At 51.6% G+C, this 21,088-nt stretch overlaps 1 protein-coding gene across 4 annotated transcripts in view; it reads left to right on the plus strand.

The window, feature by feature from the left end:
• MICAL2 (microtubule associated monooxygenase, calponin and LIM domain containing 2) overlaps nucleotides 1-21,088 on the plus strand; it is a 210,713-nt gene that overhangs the window by 90,743 nt on the left and 98,882 nt on the right. For all 4 annotated transcript variants that reach the window (XM_064577105.1, XM_064577103.1, XM_064577104.1 and 1 more), the window contains exons 7-14: nucleotides 2,506-2,606; nucleotides 6,956-7,213; nucleotides 8,279-8,394; nucleotides 9,258-9,384; nucleotides 10,022-10,112; nucleotides 10,834-10,981; nucleotides 12,106-12,305; nucleotides 12,683-12,789. In XM_064577105.1, the coding sequence (XP_064433175.1) occupies nucleotides 2,506-2,606; nucleotides 6,956-7,213; nucleotides 8,279-8,394; nucleotides 9,258-9,384; nucleotides 10,022-10,112; nucleotides 10,834-10,981; nucleotides 12,106-12,305; nucleotides 12,683-12,789 (1,148 nt within the window). The remainder of the gene's footprint in view (nucleotides 1-2,505; nucleotides 2,607-6,955; nucleotides 7,214-8,278; nucleotides 8,395-9,257; nucleotides 9,385-10,021; nucleotides 10,113-10,833; nucleotides 10,982-12,105; nucleotides 12,306-12,682; nucleotides 12,790-21,088) is intronic.

The following is a 21,088-nucleotide window of genomic DNA, read 5'->3' on the forward strand; positions in this document are numbered from 1 at the left end:
CTGCCAATTAAGTAAATTCCAGATTTTTCTTTTAACCTGATTTAAAAATCTTATCTCTCCTTGAAAGGCAGTGTGACAACAGTGTTAAAAAAAATTTGTTTAAAGATTTTATTTATTTTGAGAGAGAGAGTGTGAGTCAGGGGAGAAACAGAGGGGGAAGGAGAAGCTGAGGGAGAGGGAGAGAGAATCCTCAAGCAGACTCTGCACTGAGCGTGGAGCCGGACGTGGGGCTCGATCCCACGACCCTGAGATCATGACCTAACTTGAAACCAAGAGTCGGACGCTTAACCAACTGAGTCACTCAGGCGCCCCTAAAATTTTTATGCTAGAAATAAATCATCCACACTCACTGTCAACCTGGCACAGAAATAGTCCTCATTTCCATATACTGCTTTTCAGTAACCGTCCACCTGTACCCTCCCTTTTTACATGGCTCCAGCTCTTAGCAGAGCGCTAGTACTCTTTGTGATTCTGGTTTTCTCATTCGGCATCGCATTGTAAATATTGTCCATATTGCAGCCAAGTCCTCCAGATGGTCAGTTTTGCAGGCTGCAGAATAGCTCAGGAACTGGATGTTTGTCACTGCCTGAGTGTCTACATTGGAGGCCTGCAAACTGTGGTTGGAATGGCTGAAGGAAAAGCAAAAGAAGAATATTTTTTGACAAATCGAAAGTTATATAGAACTCAGGTTTCCAGGTCCATAAATGAAAGCTTATTGGAACACAGCCACGCCTGTTCATGCATGTCACTGCCCATGAGTGGTTGTGGGCCCGGATGGCTTGCAAAGCCTGAAATACTGTCTGGCCCTTTATGGCAAACGTGTGCTGGCCTCTGACTTAGACCTTTCAGTTACTTACCCTTACAGAGCAAACTGCTCCTGCTGGAATATTTCCATTTGGTTTTCTAGAAATGGGATTCCTTACGGAGCAGACTGTGCCACTCTCTGGCCACGAGGACATGTGCTCATTGTGTGACCTTCTGAGTTTCACCACGGTGGCATGATTTTATTAGAGTGTTTTCTCCCAGCATGTTATGCTCTTCTGAATGATTTAAGAATTAGTTCAACCCTCCCTTCCTCTCAAAAACTGAGAAGATAAATACTTCAGCAAATCACCAAATACGAATTATGACAGGACATTGAGTGTGTTTTTCCAAATGTTTCAATGAGTTTCCTTTAAATTTCACTGGGATGGTCACCCTTGGCCATTGTTTCACTGTGCCCCTTACAAGGTGACAACGATGAATTTCCTCCCATTCTCTGGGGGCCCTCTGCATTGATGGCTGTTTCCTATTTAACAGTAATAAAGGGGTTCCTATGGTTACCCAGGACGCCCTTATCAACTGCTGATAGGTTGTTATGTGTCTGTTCCTTTCTCTCCCTTTGAGGAAGCTAAGCCAGTGGTTCTCGAACTGACACGTGCATCAGAATCCCCTGTAGGCTCGTCAAAGTGCAGATTGATGGCCCTACGCTCAGAGTTTCTGATTTACTAGGTCCAGGGTGGGGTCCTGATCATTAGCATTTCTGGGTTCTCAGGTGATGCTGATGGTGCTGGCTAGGGGGGCCCCACTTTGAGAACCACTGAGCTAAGCTGTCATAGCATTTTTTTTTAATGCAGAAACCTAACCTATGAAGGGTTTTTGCAACTGCTGGAAAGTGCAAAGCTATACAACCCAGCCCTCTAAACTGAGTTGTTCCTGCCAGGGCATCTGGGTTTCCCCACACACAGGGGGGATAGTAGAAACATCGCTTAGCACAGTCTTGAAAGAATTTCCACAGCTCTTTGAATCTCTGGCCACATGGAGGGCATGGTGGATGGGACTTGGAATCAGACAAGCTGGGGTTCAAATCCTGGCTCTGTTGTTGCTTAGCTGCCATGCCCCGGAGAGCTCTTGGCCCTTCTGTAGCACTTCACTCTAGCTTGGAAATACTGGTCCACAGTCCCTAAAGACTTTGAGGTTTTCTCTATTTTTTAAATGCTTTAATTATATTGCAATATATAAATATATCAAATCAACATGTCGTACACCTTAAACTAACACCATGTTATATGTCAATTACATCTTAATTTAAAAAAACACATAGTGTCTTTGGGGCACCTGGGTGGCTCAGTCGGTTAAACAGCCGACTCTTGATTTTGGCTCAGGTCATGATCTTAGGGTCCTGGGATCAAGCCCTGAGTCAGGCTCCATGCTCAGAGAGGAGTCTGCTTGGGGATTCTCTCTCTCCCTTTGCCCCTCCCCCTGCTCACATGCACGTGCGCTCTCTCTTTCTAAAATAAATAAACCTTAAAAAAAAAAAACCACATAGTGTCTTTGTGGTACAATAAAAGCTAGCTGTGTGGAGTTGGGTAAATTCTAGCACTTAGTTTTATCTTTTCCAGCCTTGTATGTTTTAAAAACTTGCCTAACGTGAATACATGCGGGTAGGTAATGACACCTGTAATGCAGCGAGGCACTGAGACACTGAGGGAGTCAAACTGAGTCCATGCACGCTTCCCTTTGCAGGGATTGATCTTGAGAACATTGTTTACTACAAGGACTGCACCCACTATTTTGTCATGACCGCCAAGAAGCAGAGCCTGCTTGACAAAGGTGTCATCATTAATGTACGTATCTCTTGGCTGCGATGTCCTGTCTTTCCCTTTGTGACCCAGCAAGTGCAGGAGTAGGTGCTGTCCTGCAGGAAACTGAGCAAGGGGGTAGGGGGCAGGTGGGAAAGAACCACCACCCACCACTCTCCTCCTCCGTGCTGTTGTGTGCTTTTAACCTGATTTTAACCTGCTGTTGTGTGAGTGTTGGATGAAGGAGCCCACACCACTACGCACAGACGTGTTTCTGCAGAGAGCTGTGGGCTGGGCTGAGACCCTCACCCAGGTGTTCGTGTGAGCCTTTGCTCCCAAGAGATTGGCTGAGTCTTTTCCTTCCCCACGTCTCATTCAACCCTGCCCTGTTTCGGGAAAGTCCCATGTCATTTGGAGGCCGATGGGGGCTCCTCATCCTAGTGGGGCACTGAGACAACACTCGCTTGTGAATTTCCCTCTGTGGCCCTCTTGTCATGGGGTGGCGGGGAGCTCTCTGTTCTCGCAGTCAGAAAGGCTTCGTTTGAATCTTGGCTCAGTCGAAGATTAACTCAGGACTGTGACTAAGCTGCTCAGCTTTTCTGAGCTTCAGTCTCCTTCTCTGGAGACTCCGAATAATGGTTTCTGGCTGAAAGGGTTGTTTGCAGAAGTAAATGAGAAAATGCATACAGAGCAACTGTCCCAGGGCCTGGCCCATATAGGGGGAGTTTACAGATTCCCTGCGTAACTTCTGTCTGGTTTGGACACCTGCTTTTTTGTCTTGTTGGCTTCCTGGCCTCTGTGTCTTGCCTTTGCATCTTCATGCTTCAACCGAGCACCAAGTTGGAAGAAAGCACATGGAGTTGGGGGCCCTGGGCTGGAAGCTTCTTTGGTCAGGTTTTCAACCCTTCCAGAACCTCTGTTCCTGCCTCGGCTGTTGCCTGGTGCCATCCGAGGTCAGCCTGCTCTCGGGGTGTCAGCCTGGAGCCCGGGCGGCATGGTGACTATTCATTGTTGCTTGTCGGAGAAGAATGTGCCTGTCCTCTTGCCACTTGTGCTGGCTGCTGGTCGGGTGACATGAGTAACCCAGCCATCCCCGGGGCCTTCTCCACGTGGCTCAGGTCCTCGCTGAGAGCCCGAGCTACAGACAGGAGGCTGTGAATGGCGGGACGGGGGTTGGAAGAAGCTGACTGAGCACAGCTAGCAGATGTGTGAGCAATGAGTTTCAGCGTCTGGTACTCCACGGCTGACGTGGTCTGGGGGAGGTGGGGGTGGTGGCCCCTTCTTTCCTCTGCTCCACAGGCACCCCTCTTGAAGTTGCCTCGTTCATCAGGAGGACTATGGCAGACAGTGAAGGACTGTTTGGGGTCCAGGGCTGCCAGCACAGTGGGCACCTCTGCAAAGGAGGGACCGAGGAGGCTTTTGTCAGCCCCTGACCCCACCCCCAGGGAGTTAGGCAGAGTTTGACGTGGGTTTCCTATTTCACTGGCTGAGTACTCTAGCCTCTGGGACACCAGGGCTCCCTCAGGGCATCCCAGGGCATTTGTCCAGGTCAAGACATGTTGCTCATGGTGACTCAGCTCTTGGGCAGTTATCAAAGCTCCTCCATACTCCCATCTGTCTGTCATGGCACAGGTGGGCACGTGTGACTCACTGTGAACCTGTCATGACTGTGGAAGAGCTGGGAGCAGATCCCGGGCTCGTGGGTGTCCTCACCAAGGCCTTTCTTTCCCTCACAGACTCTGGGGGCATCTTCTGAGCCAGTGCTGAGGGGCCTCTAGGTATAAGACAGGAATTCTCATCTCGAAATTACAGGCCCCAGGCCGGACATGAGAGAGCTGGACGGCCATTTGGTTCAGGAGCTCTGGCCTCGAGTCTCCCTGTGTCCAGCCAAGCTCTATAGCATTTGCATAGCTGGGAGCTGGTCCATCTAACCCAAGCCACTCAAATTAACATTCTTGTCGTGCTCCCAGGGGAATGGCATGTCCTCTCTCGTTTCCTCTCCCCACATGGGTCAGCATCTTCCTAGAGGCACACAGAGGTGCTGAGCAAATGTGTGTTGAGTGACTGACTGATCTGCTTCCCCATCTATTCCTGCTGACCTCTGGGCTTCTTTCCATGGCTGCTGAAGGGAGAGTGAAGTTTCTCCTCAGGAAACCATGCCTCTGGGCTCCCCGCTCTGTCCATCTTGCTCTCTGTCACAAAAGGAGGGCAGCCCATTACCCCGGGACCCTGCCTCTGCTGGGCCACATACATACAGGCTAGGGATCCTGGATGCAGCAGGCTTGGTCTCGCCACTGTGGGAGGGAGCACTATGGCCAGGTGGGCAAGGTAAGCACACATCATAGCTGGTCTCCCGATGCTGAACCCGCCCTCACTGGAAGCCATTGCCTGACCTTCTCTTCCGGTCTCCAGCCTTCTTTTTAGCTCAGTACGTGGGGCGACTCCTCTTCCTGTCAGATTCCCCACCTGGGCTATTCCTGCTGCTTCTCTCTCTACTGCCCCCCTCTCTGCCTAGGACACAGCCTCTCTTCGGTACCTGTGCCTGTGGAAAGTGGGCCCCACCCTCATTCTCCTGCCTCTGTCTTAATTTAGAACTCCCTTCTCCAGGCCTGCCATTCCCTCCGTTCTCTCCCTTGTCCTTGTTCTCACCCTATCCCAGTGGTCCTGCTTCTGTATCCACCCACTCCCCTGGAACCTCCTGCCTGACAAGGTCCCTCGGCTCCTCCCAGCAGCCCTGGGCCACATGGGCTCTCAGCCCAACACAGCCTGGGGGTCTGCTCCCTGTGCAGGTCCCCGCGTTCCTGTCTGGGCCACCAGCACCAGGGACCTTCATGGTGCAGTGCTCACACTCACTCGTCAGCCTGCCCACCTGCGGCATGCTTTGAAGAGGGGATGTTTTCAAGACCTCTCCATTCACCCTTCCCCGTCTCCTCTCCACACCTTTAAGGGAGGGAATTGGTCATGTGACTGTAGGAACAGGCGTGAGAAAGGACAAGTGAATGGCAGGAGCTCCAGCCTGAGCACCACCGGCTGACACACGGTTCCCGGGCCAATGCTGGGTGCGGTCTGGGTGATGTAGTTTGGTGTGACCATGTTAGAATTTCTGGAACATGATATTTGAAATCGTGGTTATTAGGAAAATTGACACAGTGGGTCACTCTGTTTGTAGATGTGGCTGTGCCTGCTAAGACCTTTGTAAATGCTCCTGGTGGTGCATGGGTGGGTCCAGGAATGTACTGCACCAGATGCTGTGTTTTGTGCCATCATGAATTATAGGGGACAGAAATTCCCATTCACTGAGCACTTCCCACGTGCCAGGCATCGGGTTGGGGACTTTATGTCTATGATTTCCTTCGGTCCTCCCTGTGTAAAGTGGATTTTGTTATTCCCATTTTACAAATGAGAAAATGGAAACTCAAAAAAGTTCAGTAATTTGCCCAAGTTTGCTCAGTGAACAGCAAAGGTGGAATCCAACCTCATGCTCTGGATAACCCCAAGGCCTGTGTTGGTCTTACACACTGGTTCCCACCCATGCCCCCGCCTCCCCTTGGGATCTGCACTTTCTGTGTCACGTTTTGGGAAAGATAGCCTTCTAGCTTCTTAGCCATATGACGAGCAGATTAGACTCTGGGAGACTTCCCACAGGTCGCTGCGAGGGTCCCTTAGGGAGGGATATCCTGCTCCTCTAAGCCAGGGCCCTCCTCCTTCCAGTGGGGAGCGGACAGTTAACATTGTAAGAGCACAGCAGAGCCCCAAGCAGCCCTAGCCTCTCAAGAAAAGAGAGAGCTGATTCTGGAGGGAAGGTTTACGAGCACTGCCAAGCACCCATGTCTTTTCTGGTCTTGTTTGACCACTAAACACAGCATGTCTGGACGATGTTAGTTTAGCTTAGTCCACTAAGAAATCACTGTTCCTTACTTGCTCTCTTGTCTTTTAATTTTACTGAAAGTTATCACAAGAACCAGCCATGGGAAATATACTCCTGCATTTACCGCTAGACCATTATTGAGTAAGCTGGTCATTACAACACTATGTTCCCTGTCAAAATTCCTACGTGAGACCGTTCTTTTAAAATTTAGTGCCAGGAAAAAAATCTCCTCCCCTAGGAATTTCTACGCTTCCTTCTTTCTGATAAGGAAAGCCCTGCCATAGATCACATTTCCCCATTGCCTTGGATGCCAGGAAGCTCAAAGCCAAGCGTGAGGCCTAATCACAGCTCTGTTAACCCTGACAGATGACTGATTTGGTTCCTCCTGATTCCTTTGGCCCTGATTTTCTGTTTTGCTTAGCTTTGCTGTGCAAGCCCATTCCAAGTCCTTTTGCAAAGACGTGGGTATGAAGGCTTGCCTGTCACGGGGGCGGATTCCCGCACCGTGCTCTCTTTCTCTCCCCAGGACTACATCGACACGGAGATGCTGCTGTGCACAGAGAACGTGAACCAGGACAACCTGCTCTCCTACGCCCGTGAGGCCGCAGATTTCGCCACCAATTACCAGCTGCCATCGTTAGACTTTGCTCTGAACCACTATGGGCAGCCGGACGTGGCCATGTTCGACTTTACCTCCATGTACGCCTCCGAGAATGCGGCCTTGGTGCGCGAGCGCCAGTCACACCAGCTCCTTGTGGCCCTGGTGGGCGACAGCTTGCTCGAGGTAGCGCCTGCATTTGGGAACCCCACCCGATTCCCAGTAGAAGACAGATCCCTGCATTTCTGGTGTGGCCAACGGCATCTGCTGTCGTGCAGCCAAGGGGAATGTTGGGCTCCCTGCCAGCAGGCCAGAGTCGGCCAAGCCCATCCTGGCTCCAGCTTGCACCTGGCCTGCCCTTTCACCAGACCCAGAGTTGCTCATTCTGCTTTCCTTTCCCCACTCTGGGCTCTTCGGGCTGATCTCTGTCACAGTACGAAACTAGTCAGCCCTGCTCTGCCGTTCACGGGCGGGCGGCCCTCTTCAGAACATGTACCCCCTCAGCTGGGCCACATCTTCTCCTTCACGTGGGGAGCTCTCTGGGGCCTTGCAACATGGAGATCGGAGAGGGGGCAAAAGGGCATGTGGACTCCAAAGTCCGGCTTCCATCCGTGGCCCCCCTGCTCAAAATGCTTCGCAGAGCATCGGCAACTGCATGCATCCTTAGATTGAACGAATGTTTTCAGCAGGGTTACATTTTTATCTTTAAAGTAAGTAGTAACCAAAGAATGTTTGTTTATCCCAAGTTAAGAGTCAAATTCCAAACCATGCTTTGGGTGCCCATGGGACAGTTCAGTTAGAACTTAGCTTGGCGAACCAGCCCTCGCTCACCATGGTGTGTGGGCTGTGATCTGCCCCCGCCGCCGCCCGCCCCTCTCAGCATTCTCTCTTGCTACTCAGCTCCGTTCCTCCACCAGGCCTTTGCCCATGCTAGTCTTGAACGGATCAAGATTAGAAGCCTACCCGTTCTTTAAAATCAGCATAAATGCAACTCTTTTGTGAAGCATTTCCTGATTTCCATCTCCCTCCCCGGGGTGGGGAGGTGTGGGGGGTGTGGGCAAACGGACTTGCCTGTGCCTTGTTTGAGCCCCAGAGCAGTTTTGCTCTTCCTATGACACCGCACCCACACTCCCTTCAGGGCTTCCATGGGCTCAGCAAGCAAAGTGCTGGATAGAATGGGATAGCAGGCTGGGGGGAGGGGGGAGGGTGGGCATGAGAACCATCTGGAATTTTGCATGTTTTCTTCTCCAGCCATTTTGGCCCATGGGTACAGGCTGTGCCCGAGGCTTCCTGGCAGCCTTTGACACAGCCTGGATGGTGAAAAGCTGGGACCAGGGCACCCCTCCCCTGGAGCTGCTTGCTGAAAGGTGAGTACTGACAGTGGGGCTTCCAGCTGGGGTAGGACTGGTTCCACAGCTCAGGCAGGAAAGGGAGCAGGGCTGGCCATCAGGCAGCTCCTGGATGAGCCTGGAGCCTCTGTCCTCTTGTATTTCCTTCCCACATGTGGCCTGATTTGATCATCAGGATCCCCGGGGAAACTCTCTGTGTCATGTTTTACCTCCTCCCGTGACTTCTCTGGGGACCAGGACCTTAGGACCTGAATGCAGAAGAGAAATCTTGATCTGGAGTGACCCCGAAGTTGGGGTTCCCAGCATGGCCCAGGCACTGTGAGCGGAAGAGGTTGAGGGGAAGCCTCGGCTGTGGGGCTGAGTGTCTTCCCCTGTGGGGGGCCGGGTATCTGACCTCTCAGGCCTCTCCTGCTGTTGCTGAGACCCAGAGCTCCCCCCCAGACCCCGCTGCCGGCCCCGTGGCTGTAACAGCTGGTGGACTGGGAGACGGCAAGACTGATGGTGGGGGGGGGCAGGCCTCTGCGGGTCTTGGGTGTGGTGGCCTGTGGTCACGGGGAACAGGAGGCCACGGGAGGCAGCGTGGCTGAGTGGTGGTTATAGCAAAACCACAGGTCCCTCGGCTACCAGCTCGGGTGTCCCTGCCCTCTGCTCGGGGGAAGGAAGCTGGCATCACTGCTGCTGGACACCCCCTCCCCCCCACCCTCTCCAGCCCTTCAACTGTCCCCCACTTTGTGAGTCTCAGGAACCACAGGGGCCAGGCACTGCAGGGAAGAGGTACACAAACACATCTAAGAAGCCCTTAAGAGCAGGGAAGGGGTGAGGCAATGAGGGGATGAGGCTGCCAGAGCAATCCCTGACCCCTGGGCTCTGCCTCATCCTAGAGAAAGTCTTTACCGGCTGTTACCTCAGACCACCCCGGAGAACATCAACAAGAACTTTGAGCAGTACACGCTGGACCCAGGGACACGGTACCCAAATCTCAACTCCAACTGTGTCAGGCCCCATCAGGTAAGTCCTTCCCTGGGCCCCATCTGGGCCACCCTGCCCTGAACGGTGGGTGGGAGGTCATGCAAAACCTGGCCCCATCCCCAAGGCTGTGGCCGCCAATGCCTCCTGGCTCCGATGTGGGACCAGTTCTTCTCTCTAGGAGAGCCATGAGAGACCATAGAGTCAGTGTCTCTCTAGCCCACAGGAAAGAACTAGAACAGATGCCATGTCTGTCCTCATCTGCACACACGCTGACGTGTTTACTGTCACCGTGCATCGGTATTGCTAAGCACGCCTCTGTCACGGAGTCTACTCGGCCAGCCATCAGGTCCTTTCAGTTCCCAGTTCCTGAGTTTCCTCCTGTTGACTCAGGAACCCACAGCCGCTAACTTCTTCTGGCTGTGCTGTTTGCAAACCCCGTCCTGCTGTTTGTAAAATCAACCACTTGTGTATTTTCACACTTGAGTCCCCCCACGTTTGGGTGGACAGCTGAGATCCATTGCTCTGCATCTCAGGTTCCCTGGGGCCCCTTGTCCAAAGTCCTGCCCTCCAGTGAGAGAGGAAAAGGATGGTGGACGTGGAGGAGAAGCTGGGCCGGCCCCGAGACTGGCTTCAGGGAAACCCCGGTGGGCAGCTGCGTGGTCTCTTTGGCTTGTAGGTGAAGCATTTGTATGTCACTAAGGAGTTGCACCAGTGCCCTCTCGAGAGGCTGGGCTCGGTGAGGAGATCCATGAGCCTCTCCAGGAGGGGTAAGCCGCTGCCCTGGGTCCTCGGCTAGGATGCTGGGGTGCGGGGTGGGGGATTGCTTTGCAGGGTGGCCGTGGGGGCCCAGGCCCTGCAGCCCACTTGGCTCTGCTGCTATGACCTGCGTGACCTTGGCCAGGTACCTGTCCTCTGTCCTTCCATTTCCTCATCTGTATAACCAGGACAAGGACAGCCCCAGCTGCAAATCAGTTGTAAAGGAGAGAATATGTGTCGAGCACTTAGGACAGTAAAGTGAACGGTGGAACTGCGCCTTGCTTTTCCCTCCCTGTTGTTTCCAGTATGGGGATCTTGTCTCCCCAGCTAGATAACAGGCCCCACATGCTACACACTTTTCCTAGTGGAGGGAAGGGATGGTTAAATGAGTAACTCCCCAGCATCAGTCCGGCCTGGCTCGGGTCACCGTCCAGCCGAGAGACCTCTTCGGTCTCTGTTGCCCGCCCAGACCCCGCCTCCTCCCTGCCGCTGGGTGCACACCACCTTACCAGCCTCCCCTCCCATCCCCTCCCATCCCCTCCCACCGCATGCCCCACTGCTGCTGCCTCTGTTGTACACAGCCTGCCCGGCCTTGCTAGATTCTTCCATGGCACGGCCCTTTTCTGTTTTCCTGGAATGCCTTCTGTCTGATGAATCCCTCGACACTCCTCAAGACGCGGCTCAGATGCACCTGCTCCATGACTCTCCACTGCCTGTCTCCCCCTCATGCAGAGTTAGACATCCGGCCCAGCAAGCTCTTAACCTGGTGCCAGCAGCAAACCGAGGGCTACCAGCATGTCAACGTCACCGACCTGACCACATCCTGGCGCAGCGGCCTGGCCCTGTGCGCCATCATCCACCGCTTCCGGCCTGAGCTGATGTGAGTTGGGGGTGCAGGCTGCACCTGCTGAGCCCTCCATGGCCCAGGGGTGCCCTGGAGACAAGGGGAACCAGGGATGCTCTGCTGGATGTGGAATCCTGGCTCAAAGTCTATCTTTGGTTTGAGTTTTTCTTAAGTTTTTTTCTTTGCTGTTTGCACTGATTACTCTGTCAGCAGCTTGATTAACCTGTGTTCCTAATATGTGAGGAGCAGACGCAGCTCAGGCTCCGTGCTTGTACTCGTCCCCGCATCCCCTCCATCCCCGTGCTGGGGAAATCGAGCATTCACCCCTGGGCACTCTCCCCACAAGAGAGAAACTACGGGCAAGACCTCATTCTGGGGACCAGTTCGAGGATTTTACAGCCAAGAGAATTAGATCTGTTAGCTGTTAGCTGTTAGCAGACCAGTTAGCTGTGTGGCACTGGGCAGGTCCCTTAGCTTCTCTGAGTTTGTTTCTTTGTAAATTGGGAATAATGGCAGCGTCGATAGGAAGATTGGACACACTTTGTGATGTTGAAGGCCTAGTTCATGTATTAATGTTGGATTCAGATCGGCTGCAGAGTAACCACACACCCACGGGCACATTCGTCCAGAAGGCTGAAAGGAAACCTCCCAGAGGGTTATCAGTCGGTACCTTTAGGAAGTGAGGCTGCCTCAAGAAGGGGATGGGTGCTCACCTGTTACTTTATATGTTATTTATCCCTTGATTCCTTTTTTTTTTTTTTTTACAAGATATCCATATACTTTTATAATTAAAAGCACAAGCACGTAAAGAAACTATTTAAAAATAAAGTAGCTGATAAGTTTTCCAAAGACAAATTATTTTCCCATTGTTTCAGCCCAGGCAGCAATGACATTGTCATGGCCTAAATCTGATTTGGTCCCTACCCCAAGTGTGGAGGAGCCTCCCTGGGCAGTAGTGGGGGGGGGGGGCAGTGGGGGGGGGAGGGCAGCAGGGGGCTGGGGTGACTGGGGGCAGGAGCCGGGGTTGCAGCTCCCTCGCCCCTCCCCACCCAGCGAGACCCAGCAGAATGTTGCCCACAGTGCTCCTTACAGGTAAGTTGGTTCAGCTTTTCACACCTCTGTCTCCTGTCCCTGAACTTTGCGTTGTTCTGGTTCTCCAGCAACTTTGACTCTCTGAACGAAGATGACGCTGTGGAGAACAACCAACTGGCATTTGACGTGGCCGAGCGCGAGTTTGGCATCCCCCCAGTGACCACGGGCAAGGAGATGGCGTCAGCCCAGGAGCCTGACCAGCTCAGCATGGTCATGTACCTCTCCAAGTTCTATGAGCTCTTCCGAGGCACCCCGCTGAGGCCTGCGGGTAAGGCCCTGCTTTGGGACAGGCTTTGCTGCGCCCTTGGGCCATCTCCGCCCTGTGCCCATGTCTGGTTGCTCTCCACACTGGTGTCCTGTGTTCTGAGGTTGGCCCCCTGCCTTCCCTCTCACTTTGAGGCCAAACCGGGGTGGACCTGTGTGTGTGAGTAGGTGTGTGTGGCAGGTGCCACGTGAGGCCCAAGGTCTGCCCCCGTGACTGGGAGGTCACTGGTTAGAGCTGCATCAGCCCCCTACCCAGCCCATTTGTATCTTTAGTTGAGGGGGAGGGAATTATTTGGAGGGACCTTGTAGCCATGACACCCCCTGAGCCCCGGGGTAGTGGTGGCAGGGTCCGATCTCTGTCATATTTTTATTTCCTAACAGATTCTTGGGGCAAAAACTATGGAGAAAATGCAGACCTCAGCTTGGCCAAATCCTCCATTTCTCATAACTATCTCAACCTCACATTTCCAAGAAAGAGGACTCCACGGGTAAGTTTCGGCCACGGATGGGGCAAGGGGAAGGGAGAATGTCATGTGCTCGGTCTGTTAATGCTGATAACTGACCCAGATCGAGTGCCCACGGGAGACGTGAGTAAAGCGCTGTTTAGTGACCCAGTGCTGCTGGAAGTCCCCCGGCGCCGTGTAGCTGGGATCGGTGACGTGAACTGGTTACAGGAAGGGCATGGCACAGAACTGAGAGGTCATGCCACTGAGTATTTGTTTAAGTAAATCAGATTAGCCCTGTCTCCTAAGAGGAAGGTGGAGATGATTTCTTACTTGTTAAGCAGTTTAGATCAGTTATACCATGGCTGTTAGTGGCAGAGTGTATGGTGATGCTACATTTATACATTCTGTTCCATTAATTTCCTTCCTTTTCCTTTCCTTTCCTTCCTTTTCCTTTCCTTTCCTTTCCTTTCCTTTCCTTTCCTTTCCTTTCCTTTCCTTCCCCTTTTCCTTTCCTTTCCTTTCCTTTCCTTTCCTTTCCTTTCCTTTCCTTTCCTTTCCTTTCCTTTCCTTCCCCCTTTCCTTTCCTTTCCTGTCCTGTCCTTTCCTTTCCTTTCCTTTCCTTTCCTTTCCTGTCCTTTCCTTCCCCCTTTCCTGTCCTTTCCTTCCCCCTTTCCTTTCCTTTCCTTTCCTTTCCTTTCCTTTCCTTTCCTTTCCTTTCCTTTCCTTTCCTTTCCTCCCCCTTTCCCCTTCCCCCTTCCCCTTTCCTCCCCTCCTCCCCTCCTCCCTCCCTTCCTTTCACAAATGTTGCCAACTTTAGGGTTGAATTTTTTGTTTTTCTAATTTTTTTTTTTTTTAAGAGAGAGAGAGAGATAGCAGGGGAGGAGGGACAGAGGGAGGGAGAGAGAAAACCCCAAGTAGGCTTCACACTGACTGTGGAACCCGACACGGGGCTTAATCTCACCACCCTGCGATCATGACCTGAGCCAAAATCAAGAATCGGACGCTTAACTGACTGAGCCACCCAGTCGCCCATTTTTTGTTTGTTTCTGATGAGAGTAGCAAATACACAGAGGTGAATAAGGTATGCCTTTGAGCAGCTCAGACTGAAAGAGGTTCCCAGACTTTCCAGACTTAACAGCACCCTTAGTGTCTCAGTGATTTTTATCACAGTGCCCCCCTAGGTCAAAAGAAATACCTAAAAGTTCTGTTTACTAAGTAGTTGAGTCCAAATAACTTGGTAGGGGTATTTTACAAGGTGTACAACAGACTTCACCACGTTTTCCTGGAGAATTTAAAGTATCGCACAGCAGTTCCTCTGCAAGCTCACGGTGGGGGTCCGTGGGGTGCCTTGGTACACAGTTTAGGAACTGAGAGGCTAATGAGGCATTGTAATTGCATGTGAATGGTGGCATGTCTGTGGTAGGTATGTTGCAAGTTATCTTATGTAATGTGCTCATTTTACAGGTCAAAAAAATAGAGGCGCAGAGACATGAGGTGGCAAGTCCTCATACAAAGCTTGCCTCTCTCCACAGGGCAGCAGGCCTGTGTGTGTGTCTCAGTCTCTCTAGGAGGCCGACAGTCTCCTATGTGTGGTCAGTCACGCCTGGTCCTGCCAGCCCCTCTGCCCAGGGTGGGGCTGGGGCCACGTAGCCTCCTGTCTTTCCCTTGGCTGCGTGAGCAGTGGTTGCTTCTTCCACTGAGGTCTGCGCTCCCTGGAGCGTTGTAGCCTTTGGGCTAACTCCAGGAGCAGGCACGCCCTGTCTATAGGAGGGACCGGGCCAGCAAGGCCAGGGCCAGGGGAGGAGGGTATGCAGGTCTGCGGGGGTTTTCAGCAGAGCAGCGAAGGGGCTGAGCTGCACCCAGCCGCTCTGTCCCCCTCTGCTTCCCAGGCTGCCCCGTTCAGAGGCTCTGTGGGAGGGCTGCGTGGCCTACCACATGTCCCACTGAGTGGAAGTCATCTTCTGGAGCCAAGTCACAGGCTCGTTCCACCCCAGCCCAGCTTTTGTCCCTCTAAGCATCCCCACTTCGGGCTTCCCCATCCAAGCAAGCCAGGGCAGCCTTTCTGGAAACAGTCTGAGCCAAACATTTAAGGCCTTTCTCCATCCACCTGCTTTCTCCCACCACTTAGCCCACAACTGGGAACTGGAGAGGAATGCTTAAACCTTTCACTCACCACACCTCTGTTTACAGAATGATGGAATTATAACAGTCTGGCCAGCCCCAGGTCACATTCTGGGAATGGTCGGCAAGGCCAGCCAGGCCCTCCAAGGGCTGATAGGTCCTCACTCCACTTCCCACTGGCTCTGCTAGAAAATGCAGGGGGCATGGGCAGGCTCTGTCTAGCCTGGCCCTGGCTGAGTTTGAACCATGTCCAGTTGCCCCCCAGGGTGTGCCTAGGGGCTGCCCATCCTGAGAGGATGCATCTGCGTTCAACCTCACCCCCTCTCCCCAGCCCTCTCTGGCCCTCCCTGTGCCCTCACTAACTCTCAGAGGAGCGTCTTGACATGGGAATTGAGAAGCCCATGTTTGTTCACAACATGGCATCTTAATGTGGAGAGGGTCCATTTTTCTATTGAGCCAGCCTTAAAAATCTCTCTCTCCTGGTTTTCACTGTTGGTGTTAAATTGTTGTCTCATCCCTAACCCCAGATAGCATCCAAATCCCAGCAAAACTGATCAGCTTCAGGCAAAATAGAAGACTTTTCCTCTACCAAGGGCCTTGTTTACTTTTAGAGAATGCAGCTTTTCCATCAATCTGCAGGTCTGCTCCTGAAGATCTGCCTCTGATCCTAAAAGCATTCGCACAAAAGCCTGTGACATGGAAAAATTGCTGGGGACTCCAGATCTCCTGTTACCATGGACCTAAGACGATATCTGAACATACCTACATGGTCTCTGTCCTCCCACGTGTCCCCTCCTAGACCTATGACATGTGGGTCATGCCTGGATTTATGGCCACTGCAGTCATCACAGACAGGACACTATGGACACACTCAGGGCACCTGATGTTTGTTTTCCCCAGTCTGAGCCCACTCCTTCAAGACAACACAACACAGAGGTGTTGCTTGTCTGTGAGAAGCCCATCCCAGGGGCCCGGGTGGTGGTCCCAGGGTGTTTATCCTCTCATCTGGCTGATGGTGACACAGGCTCCCCTCCAGCACTGTTCCCGGGACAGTGGAGTTCATAGAGCCTGGCTGGTGTGGGTGTCCGGTCTCAGCAGTCAGGGTGCCCGCCCAGCTCTCCACTCCTCACCCCTCCCACACGAACACTTTCCAAAGAGCCAGGCGCATGAGGTAAGGAAGCCTTTCCTCCATCCAGACTGGCCTGGTGCCTATCTGATGCTGGGTTCTCCTCTCGTGCTGGGGGTAGAGCAGAGAACAAGACAAGCAAGGACCCCACCCGAGGACGCTGCCCTTCTAGGGGGAATGTCTGAATTCCTCTCCCCTTGCCCAGCTGCTCTCACAGAACCCCCACCCAGCAGCCAGAGCTCCCCACTAGGTCTCTAGTGCTTCTCAGTTCACAGATGTGAAGGAAGTCCCTGAGAGTCGAGAGCACAGGGCCTCCAAGCTGCCCCTCTGGCCCCCATGGTTGGCAGGCTGGTCTCTCTTCTGTCCTCTGTGCCGCACAGCTGGCCATTCTGAGCTGACTTACACAATGGGAGTACATTAGAAGCCAGGCAGATGAATATGTATTTAGGTCTGCTGGGAATTTGGCACATGCTTGAACCTCTCCGAAGGTGGTTCCTTTGCTTGTCTGCAAAGTGGTGGCAGTCACATCAACAATGCATTGCATCACGTGGCCGTGAAGAGTGCGTGAACAGATGCTTGCTGCAGGCCGAGTGGGAAGGGCTCCCCAGATGAGTGCGCCTGTCCCTTAGGAGTACCGATTCAATGCAGATGCCTGTTTCCTGAGAAAATGAGTCAAGCTAGCGGGATTGGACACTTGGTTCTCCACCGTAACCATGATCAGTGTGGCACCTTACGGCGTACAAAGCAGGTTCATATATATCTCATTTGCTCCTTGTGTTCGCTTTGGAGGAAGGCTGGGCAGGTGTTCTCAGCCCAGTTTCAAGGAGGGGAATGTTGGCTGTGGGGAGATTAAATCGCGATGTCCTGCCTGTAGGTGGAAAGTCAAAGTCGGAACTAGAATTCAGGTTTTCTAATTCTGTTAACTAGCATTAACCTAAGTAACAGTGTGTAACACGTATATAGCGCCTTATAGGAAGTGTTTTATGTACATGACTTTGTTAATCCTTACAACAATTTGTGAGGTAGATAGGATATCTAGGTGAGGAAATAATAGATAAGGAAAATGCAGTCAGAGAAGTTAGGTGATTTTCCTAAGGTCACACAGCTGGGAAGTAAGTCATGTCAGAATTCGAACTCATGACTCCTTACTAGTCTGTTACTGAAGAAGAGAAGAGTTCCCTTGCCAGTGTCATTGGCCTAAATATCACCACTGCCTCCCTACTCAACCAGACCGTTGCCTGCAATGGCCGGTCTCTCTATGCCCCAGATCCAAATTTCTCCAGGGTTAGGCTAAACTAGCTAGTTAAATATAAAGGTTGTTTCCTTTGGGCTAAAATCACAGGAAGTCGGGCTTTATGGGGACATGGTTATCTTGTACTGATCAAATAAATACTCAGATTAACAAATACTTATCTTTTTTTTTTTTTTTAAATGGAGATACCAGTTAGTTTAATAAATGCCGTGTGTGGGGGGGGAAATGCCGTCTGGTGTATGGACTCTTTCAGATCATTGGGGAATCATGATAGAAAGTGTTCTTAGGGGGAAAGGCAGGAAAAAATTAAGAGCAAAAGAAAGTGAGCTGTTTGTGTATGCTCATGCTCTCTCACTCTCTCTTGCTGGACACCATAAGTATTTTCTTCCTCCTTGTACTCCATTCTTTGTAGAGCAAAATAGAGTCCAAGGAGATGGGGCTACTAAGGCAACATTGGCTTGCAGATAGAGATATACAGATAAGAAAAAATTAGGTAAATCCCTAGGTTTGAGTTTTCTCTACCTTTCTGTTTTAACCTAACTCTTTAGTTGAGAACCAGCGCTTCCACGAGAAATGCATAAGGAAGAGTAGAGACCATTTGGGTATGTGTGTTGCCAGCCTTTTCACATAGACTGCATTTTATTGTTTCTATGGGTCAGGCTGAATCAGAGGAGTGGAGGTTGCCCCACCTACTTCTTTTTTTCCCCCTGAAGGACCTGGGGTCTTCTCAGGTGCTGGGCACACTCCCTCCCAGGAGCACTTCTTGTGAGCCTGTGGCTAACCTACTGGGTTTGGACCTACTTGGCTTTGATGTTGGAACAGTCAAGTCCCAAGCTGTTGAATGCAAAAGAGAGAGTAAGAGGTGTTGCTCTTTGAGAGAAAAGCCAAGTCTTCATTTACGGTGGAAACAACCACAACAACAAAACAACAGAAACCCCTAAGATTATGCATGCAGTGTTCTTGTTGGGTAGGACATCCTGTACTTTCTCAGACCCCCGTCTCGGCCAGCAAGCCATTCACAGGCTGTGGAGCTGGGGACCCAGATGGCCTGCGCCTCTAAGACCCAACATTGTTGCAAATAAGGTCATCTATTTCTCTTGGTGTTTGCCCAAGCGTTTGGGTTGAAGTCATTTCCATTCACAGAATAATGATTTATTAGAAGCTGAGAAAAATGTTAAAGGGAGGGCAGGGCCCTTGGATCTGTTGTTTTGTGCTGCCTGAACAAGGAAAGGGTCAAATTTTTGAACAAAAATCAATGCCTAAACTATGGTGGATCTTGTCTTTAAAAATATCAAAGGTGCTGGTAAGTGTGGGAAGGGGGCAGGGATGATGGGAAAACAGAAGCAGGGGAAGCAGGTGCTTTCTGCTGGGAGCAAGTGGGCACACAGTCATGTGTGCTGGGGGCTCTGAGTTCTTACTGCAGAACAGGTGAGAGGTAAAAGAATCTTCCTGCAGCGCAGCAAGGGTAGGAGGGGTGGGGCGGATTGGGCTGTACTCCTGGGTTCAAGGGGAGAGATGGTCAGTAGCCCTTCCCTCTGCCTGCTCAGTGGAACAAAGGCTGGGATGTAAGCTGGCCTGCTCTGGAGGGCCTGAGTGTGTAGGAGGCTTGGGGGTGGGGGTTCCATGGCCCTCAGGGGGCTGGCCATGTGGAGAAGGCCCCAGCTGGAGACCGGTGGTAGTAGGGTCCGGGTAGTCTTGCCATAAGCATCTTTGCCGCAAGCATTTTTGCTCTGTAACTAATCAGCCCTAAAGCAGTTGTGCTGTGAACAAGAAAAGCACAAGAAAAAATGATGGGCATTCATTAAAAAGGACATAATGAAACATGAAAAATAACAAAATTAAAAAGACTTTATTGTGAAATACAAAAGATTTGAATCCTTCAGAATAAGTAGCGTAGATTCATGGCAACACTGTGCAAACAGCTGGTTTCATTTCGCAGATTGTACCTAAGCACTTGCCTTCACGGTCTTTGGTTCATATTATTATACATTTTTTGCTCACTGATTCATCTCCATGTTCGACATTACACATTTTCTTTTTTCACTAAACTTTCTTCCTTCATTAAGAGAGGTATCCAGGGGCGCCTGCGTGGCTCAGTCGGTTAAGTGTCTGACTCTTGATTTCAGCTCAGATCATAATCTCAGCGTCTTGAGATTAAGCCCCACTTTGGGCTCCATGCTGGGCGTGGAGTCTGCTTAAGTTTCTCTCTTCCTCTCCTTCTGCCCCCACTCTCTCTCTCTCTCTCTAAAAAAAAAAAAAAAAAAAAAGAGGGAGGTACCCATTTCTAAATACGAGGATGCATATTTGTGACTGAGCTTTATGTTGCATTGTGAACACCTTCTACCTATTGTTTCCACTTGGCATTTTGTCACGTGTCCGTCAATAGACATCCCAAAGTTCTATGGGAAATGTGGGTTCAAAATTCTGCACCACTGTATAGATCATCATGAGGGCTAAGATTTATATAATATAAAAACGGGAGCACTGTGCCAGAGGAGAAAGGAAACCAAGCTATCAATCACCTGATGAAACCAAACTGTTAGCCCATTATCTTTGTATCTGTTACGGCAAAATTGCTTTATATCCAATGAGTTACGTGGTAAAAACTCTCGTGGCAAAGGTGCTTGAAGCAAAGTTGTCTGCAGCAAAGATGCTCATGACAGAAATAATGGACATGGGTAGGTAGACAGGTCTAACCCCAGGGTCAGGATAGACTCACCTGGCAGGGCGCAGGGGAGGCACTGAGTCCAGCCCCCTGTCCCCAGCCTAGCCCACAGCCTCACTCCATCTGTGCAGCCCTGCCCATCCTCCCGCAGGAGACAAGACTGACAATGCCTGTGCCCTTTGGTCCCTTGCAGGGTCGCTGCAGTGGGCTTATGTAGAGTGGGGTTCTCCAGACTTCAGTGTTCAGGTTCAGGCAGCAGAAAGTAGGCTGGAAGGGCTTATTGGTAGGGCATCCATGCAATTTATTGTCTAACTGGGATACTTTTGAGAATGGGAGGGAGCACTATAAATAATTCTGATGGGGAAACAATAAAACGGTCCTGGGGCACCTGGGTGGCTCAGTCATTAAGCGTCTGCCTTCAGCTTGGGTCATGATCCCAGGGTCCTAGGATCTAGTCCCACATCGGGCTCCCTGCTCAGCGGGAAGCCTGCTTCTCCCCCTGCTTGTGTTCCCTCTTTCGCTGTGTCTCTGTCAAATAATAAAATCTTAAAAAAAAAAAACGGTCCTGGGAATACATTGCTGTATGATCACCGTAGTTTCCAGACCATATTTGATGCTCCCTTGAAGTTGATAAAATATCATTTACTGGCATTTGCAATGGTGACCAAATGGCAGGCGTAATTCACCATCAAATCCCTGGACAGCTGCTCTGAGCCCCGAGAATCCCCACCTGTGAGGTGAGCAGTGGCACCTCCTTGCAGGAAGGGGGGTCTCCTTATGGCAGCATGCCAAGGGGCATCAGCAGGCCAGGCTGTGACTGCTTGGAGCTCAGGGTCACATCGACCACAGAGACAGTCCCTGCCCCACCCATGTCATGGGGATTCTTTGTGCTTTGGGATGTTTCAGATTGCTCTTTGGGGATGTGATTCCCACCCCTCTGACAGAACCCCCCCCTCCCCCTCCCACACCCCACCCCCCGGTTCAGGAAGGCCCCCTCTTCTGAACAGAACTCTGTGATCGCATTTCACAGAACAGGGTGATGGGTGTCCGTCTGTCTCCTGGGATGGCAGCTGTTGGCGGGCAGGGTGGCATCCCTGAAGGCTGGCGCAGGGCCTGCCCCATGCCTCAGGGCGGTTGGTGGAACCGCAGACCTCGCTGGCCCTGAGCTCACCATGCT

The sequence above is a fragment of the Mirounga angustirostris genome, unplaced genomic scaffold (assembly GCF_029215605.1).
Source record: "Mirounga angustirostris isolate CCGP_5_RB_7025 unplaced genomic scaffold, mMirAng1.0.hap1 SCAF_13, whole genome shotgun sequence".
Lineage (NCBI taxonomy): Eukaryota > Metazoa > Chordata > Mammalia > Carnivora > Phocidae > Mirounga > Mirounga angustirostris.